Below are 6,402 nucleotides of genomic sequence, written 5' to 3' on the forward strand. Positions count from 1 at the left end.
CATGCTTATGTCTTTACAACTTGTTGTCCAATGTGGTCTTTCTTTCGTTCGTAAGTTTAACAATCATTCGTCACTGGAAGGTGAGTCTGTCTGGGGTTGATGTTGGTAAAAATTGCACCGATTTTTGTAAACGGATTTTGTTCTAAACGAGAAAGCGAATCGCCGGGAAATGAAAACAGCATTTCGTTTGGATAGGTTACGTACTTATGTTTTACTTACTCGTACGGATATTAAAATGTGTGTGTGTTTTGTTTTTATTCCGCAACATAAAGAACATGTAATAGGTTTTGTTGTTGTTTTTTTTGCTTTTGGATGGCTAGGAGAGGGGTTGCTGTGAACATTCAATATTAACTTAAAATATTTACACTACCGTTCCCCCTGGAGGTGCCGAAGGCGTTGAAGATAAATGCTGTGGAATATTCTACCATTGGCCAAGAAATGGGAGGATGGAATGTTGTTGTTGGTTGTGAGATTCGTCGAAAACAAGCGTTGTCCCCGCGGCCGATCGTGAGATGGGTGTGTGTCGTGTCGCGAATGGCGATGAAGTGGAGAAAAACGAAAAAAGAAACGAAAAGAAACGTACGCTTTAATGAACGCCACACGGTATCGCCCCACCCGAGCAGTGGTCCAAACGGCGAACTGCAGCTTGAAGCTCAGAATTCGCTGGGACGAACCGCTCGCAGGATGGAGGCGGACGAAGAGCTACTTACAACAAAGCCCGGCCGCGCCCACGTATACACGAATCCATCCTGGCACGCGGTCAGGAAGCAATCCTCACGGAATATGAGCGCCGTCAGCCGCTCGTGGGCAATCTTTTTACATATCAGCGGCTCTAATACTGGACAGTCGTCGTACCGCGGGCAGGCCGGTGTGCCGATCAGCTTCATCGGATCGTACGACGACACGATGCGGCCGCACGGTGCGAATCCTCCTGACCCGACAACGCCACCTCCTCCGGCGCCTGCCCCTTTGCTCTTGGTCAGGGATGACGTCATTATCGAGGTGAAGGTGCTCGTCATTCCGCCGCCACCGCCCGACGGCAATCCGGATACGGTTTGATTATTGTTACTTATGCTGCCGCTGCTGCTGTTCGGCGCATGATGATTGTTGTTAAGACTATTGCTATTGCTGTTGCTGCTAAAACTCTTGCTACCGAGCGCCATGATGCTGCGCTTGCTGCTGCCTCCGCCACCACCACCGACGGATGACTTGCTGCTCGGCTTGTCATTCTTATCACAGCTACTACCACCGCTGCCACTGCTGGTGCTGCTTGCACCGCTGCCGCCACTCCCAAAGCTAAGACTCGTCAAACGCTGCGTTATCGAGTTGAACGTACTGCTGGAATGCTGCTGCGAGCCGCCACCACTCTGTCCATCGCCACTTCCGCCCTTGGACTTCTTGCCGGACGAGGGTGCCTTCCCGCCGGCAACACCTGTACCGGCGTTGCCGATCTCGGCGATGTCACCCGCATTGCTACCGCTGTGGGCCACAGCGCGCTTAACAGTTTTACTATCAACCGATTCTTTATCACTGCTACTGTCGCTATTAGCTTTATCATCACAATTCATATTAGCATACGTGCTAGCACCGCTAGTCGGTTTGATGCTGCCGCTATACAAACTATTATTACCAATTGCGCCTAATGTAGGGGGGGTTATTTGTGGTTTAAAGCTAGCATTATCAACTACATCGTCCGACGGTCGGTTGCCTTTGGTGGGGCCACACTTGTCCATTTTCCCTGCGCTCTCGCTATCGCCATTGGACAGGCCATTAATCATCACTTCCCTAAAAAAAGGGGGAACACAGAACAATTAGGATATGACCAGGGAGGGCACAATTCAAAGTACGACCGTTGGTTCTGGGATTTTTTTTTACCGATGGTAGCATTTCTATTCAAACGTTACATTTAACTCTTATTTTAAGCTCGAATTCTACAGCGTTATTCGTACATTTAAATCAAATGGAACATGAATTCGACTATGTATGCGAGCAAGCGGAAATTAAACAACTAATCAAATTAACGACACATACAAAACGGCTATTGGAAAATCTTGCTTCAGAAAGCTGTATGGCGTTGGAAATGCTGTAATTCCTTTTTTTCTCATCATCACTGTGCCATGGAAATAAGAGTTTGCGAAGGCAATACTTACTTTTTGCCTGTATGATTGGCCGATTTAATGACGCGACCAAACGATTGCCTCAGTACGTCTTCCGTTATGTCCCACAGACATATCTGTGTGTCTTGGCTGACCGATCCTAGCCGGTAGCACGTGGCAAGCCGGTTCTGTGCGGACAGCTTATCGCAAGCCGTCGATCCCTGCTGCTTCGTCGTTGCGGCGGAATGAGGCCCACCATCCGGGTGGCAAAAGTTGCCACCATGATGCAGATGATTACGCTGCTCACTGAGAGATACCTCCTCGTCGGACATGTCGTCTCCGTCGAGCGCACTGTACGAGGTGGTGTACGGATCGAACGCCACAACCGACACCCACGATCGATGGCCTTGGCCACGGGCCACCACGCGCTGCTCGTTTAGCGAAAATACCGTCACGAGATCATCCTCACCGCCAACGACGACGTATTTACCGTCGGGGCTCCAGCACACGCACAGGAAGCCACCGAAATAGGATCGCGCGATTCCGACAAGCTCCATGCGCTCATAGTGGAAGATGCGCAGAAAACCGTCCTGCGACACGACGGCCAGATGCTGACCGCAGGGCGAGAAGCAAAACTCGTTGATGCTCGCGTTTTCGTGCTGCCCGAAGCACCACTTGTAGAGCGGATTTTTCGTTGCCTTCGATTTGCTGGCCAGCACGACATACCCATCGCCACCCTTGCACGGCTGGTAGCTCGGGGTGGCCGGCGTACAGGGAAGTTCGTCGTTATACAGGTATATACAGCCGCTTGCGTGAGACACCAAAAACTGGTTCTGCGATCCCGGTATCCACTTTAGGCAGGTAACTTTAGTTTTGTCGATATTTCTCTGCGGAATAGAATGGACAATGAGAACGTCATGATTGATGATTAGAAGCACAAACGCATCTAACATACCTCTTCGTTGAATAGTTTTCCCTGTTCTCGACGGCCTGGATGCACTAGCTGGATTTGTCCGGTACTAAAGCCAACCAGCAGTGGCGCTCCTTCGCAAGTTGCCGCTGTTCCATTGAAGTCATGGCAGCTTGGAGAGGTTCCCTTGTACAGCTTTTTATCTATCGGCTTATTTAAATCCGCTGCCTGTGGAAAACAACAACAACAAAATCAGTTCAATTCAACAGTTTCAGCGTCCATCCCAGTTTACACATGGAGGACATTGAAGAGGTTTTGCTAAGCTATCCTTACGGGACCATCGGAACTTATCTGATCAAATCACTTAACACGTGCCCGATATCTTTTCATTTGATTAGCGGTTTTTTTTTTCAAGGACAAGGGCGCCTAGCCACGAACCATTGGACAATTATCGCTTGGAACACCGATTTCCCCGGAGATCAAGGGACGAAGCGAATTGTTAGCAGTACTACGTGCATTATGTCATCCATTCCCTACATTTGATAAGAACGAACAGCAATAACAACAAAAAGTTGCGCGATGCTAGCAAGATTACACTTTCTCTTGGGGATACACCCCTGACTCATGGTGGAATGCAATTTTCGTCTTGTAAGCGTAAACCAATCCGGGTTGCGTGTGACTGGAAGTTACTATTATGTTTGGAGTGCGCTTATACCCGCAACATTCTTAATCGGGAGACGGTAATACATGTCAGCTGTGTAACCCACATTACCTTCTTTGCGCCCCGGTAGGAATAGACGTACAGCTCTTTGCCGTAATTGAAACAAATCCGATCACCGCCAACCGGTGTGCTGAATCCGGATGCCGTTTGGTGTTCCAGCCCGTTCGAAAAGGATTGCTGCTTCGTGAGGGTGATATTATTGCTGTTGCTGGCGCTGTTGGTGCTGGTCACCCCGGCCAGCTGACCACCACCGCTACCGATGGGCGCTGGCGGAGGCGATGGGAGTGACACGATTGACACACGCACCTGGGGACTGTTCTGGTTGTTCTGGTAGCCGACGCGATTGGGCCGTGAGTATTCCGAGAGCGTCATTAACCTGTACTCTCCTTCGCGTGTTGCGAATTGCGTTTTCAAATCATCTTTCGCGCTGCTGTCTAATTGCACAGCCATCTTTCGTGCCGCGACTGGATTCCTAATCGCGAATGCCGTACACACTTCGACGAGAAACGGAGCACAACCGGGAGCGCACTTATTTCACCATCGCAAATCGATCGTAAACAAATGTTTTTGAGGAGTAAAGCACATTTTCGTCCCGTCGGCGCATACTAATGTTATTTGATTACTTAATATCGGGACAGCTCGATGTGTTGCAATTCAGGCAGTGGCAGTACGAGTTCACGGGCTCGAATCCAAGAATTCAGTTCACTGGCCGCCGGAACGCAGCATGTTCCGCTTCAGGGTTTCCTTTCGGAAGGAAAGCTGCTGCGATAAGGTTCCCTTTTTGATTGCTGATGCAGCGTACAATTCCAGCTAAATTCCTTATAATAATAATTCTTCAAAGAACTTGATATCTGAAACTATTATTGACGTTAGTCGCAATACCTGCGCAATTGTCATTAACGTCAAAGGATCTACAGCTGCACGTTGAAGGGTTTCCTTGACGACATAACACGATGGGAACGCTGCATTATTCAACTCGACCGTTATTTTCGTTAAAAACCTAACATGGAATAATTCCACTAATTTTGAAAAGCAGAATCAAATCTATGCTCTACAGGTATAAGACATTTAGAATGTATAAAGATTTTCAGGAAATATAATGATAATTGCTTTTCTAGTTCGGTTCCAGGGTAACATGTGATGCATGATAACAACGAGCATTACTGTTCCATTTCAGTTTGACTCTATCCCATTTTTTTCTTGTTAAAGGCTCAACAGAGCATTTATACCTTTGTTATTAGGCATTCATGTCATCAACAGCAAGTCCATTGAATACAATTTTCAACCAACTATCTAAATAATCTGGCCCAAATTGACATAGAATTTTTGAATTCGTCATAATCTAAAATAAAGAAATATATGCAATATCAACATCTGTTACTCTCATTGCAAACGAATTTGAAGAGATATCATAAAAGCAATGATAATGGTCTGTAATAGTTAACTTAAAGAAACTATTTGCATTGAACCTACGGAAAACGCACATTATTTCAAACCGAACTTCTATACTCATCGTTCTACTAAATAAGAATAAAATAATATACATACAAAGCTACTTACCACACAAAATCCACGTTAATATCGAAATCAACGAAATCATCTGTTTGATAACCGTTTAATCGAGAATCGAAAACCCTCAAAAGGTGTAGAAAACATGGATTTTGTCTTTTTTTAAACGCGTAACTCCATTCACTTCGAAACCAGCCCACCAAGCTAACTGAGTCCGAGCGTGTGTTCTATGTTAAATGATTTATTATCAGATTTATTTCTGCCTTTGTGTTCTCTTCTAATGCTTTTTTTTATATAAAAATTACATTTTCCAATTTTATTGTTTTTTTCGTTTTTTGCTTTACTTTTTATTATTTACAACTTCGCTACCACACAAATTACAAATGAAAAGTTTCAAAACAAAAATCACTATAACTGCTTTTGCTTTTCGTGTGTCTCTTAGATGTTACTTCGTTTTACTATTATAACTTGTTTTTTTTTTATTCTTCAAGAGAACAATGTTGTCCCTTTGGGTGCTATTGCATTTCGCGTTCGATGCTCTTGCCTTGTTTCGGTTGCTTGCTTTTTTTTTGCGGTACAACTTTCGTCCTTATTTGCCTCACTTCGTTTTGCAGCACTAAAGTTCGTTTGTGTGGGTGTGTGTTTGTGTGTTTGTAAATGTTTTTTTCTTTTTCAGCAAATACTCTACTATCTCGCGTTACTTAAAAGAGCTAACTGCCATATTGCACTTTCATCGCCGTTGGCCTATGGGGCCGTCAGCCTAATCCCACCCCATCGGTTTCGCGAGGTGGGCTTTTGCAGCGAAACTTCTGAGTCCTGCCAACTCATAGCCTGCTACGACCCCGTTTTCGCTGCCCACGGGTTTGTAGCATTTTTCTTCTTCTTCTTTTTTAAATTGCAGTATCATAAAGTGAAGGCTTAGGTCTACTTCAACTAAGGAAAAAAGAATCACAATCCTTAAGGAGTCGAAAATGATACTCTAATTCGCTGCGATTGCATACTTTCTCTCCTTCCCTCGCACGTTTGCTCTTCCAATTAGCTGCTTGCTACTACTGCGGTTGATTTGATGCCTAACGTTAGATGCATTATTTCCATATGTACAACAATCCTAGAGTTAGTTTTTAATCTTCAATTGGTTCCCATTCTAGTTTTATGTGTCGTGATTT

At 45.4% G+C, this 6,402-nt stretch overlaps 1 protein-coding gene across 1 annotated transcript; it reads right to left on the reverse strand.

Moving 5' to 3' along the window:
• Nucleotides 1-224: 224 nt before the first annotated feature.
• LOC128732129 (WD repeat-containing protein 20) lies at nt 225-4,193 on the reverse strand. Its single transcript, XM_053825296.1, has 5 exons — nt 3,779-4,193; nt 3,052-3,234; nt 2,151-2,983; nt 711-1,785; nt 225-421 (listed from the first exon to the last, which is right to left on the reverse strand). The coding sequence occupies exons 1-5, from the start codon at nt 4,175-4,177 to the stop codon at nt 362-364; spliced, it is 2,550 nt and encodes an 849-aa protein (XP_053681271.1). The 5' UTR covers nt 4,178-4,193; the 3' UTR covers nt 225-361.
• Nucleotides 4,194-6,402: the final 2,209 nt, after the last annotated feature.

Source organism: Anopheles nili, chromosome 2, assembly GCF_943737925.1.
Source record: "Anopheles nili chromosome 2, idAnoNiliSN_F5_01, whole genome shotgun sequence".
NCBI lineage: Eukaryota > Metazoa > Arthropoda > Insecta > Diptera > Culicidae > Anopheles > Anopheles nili.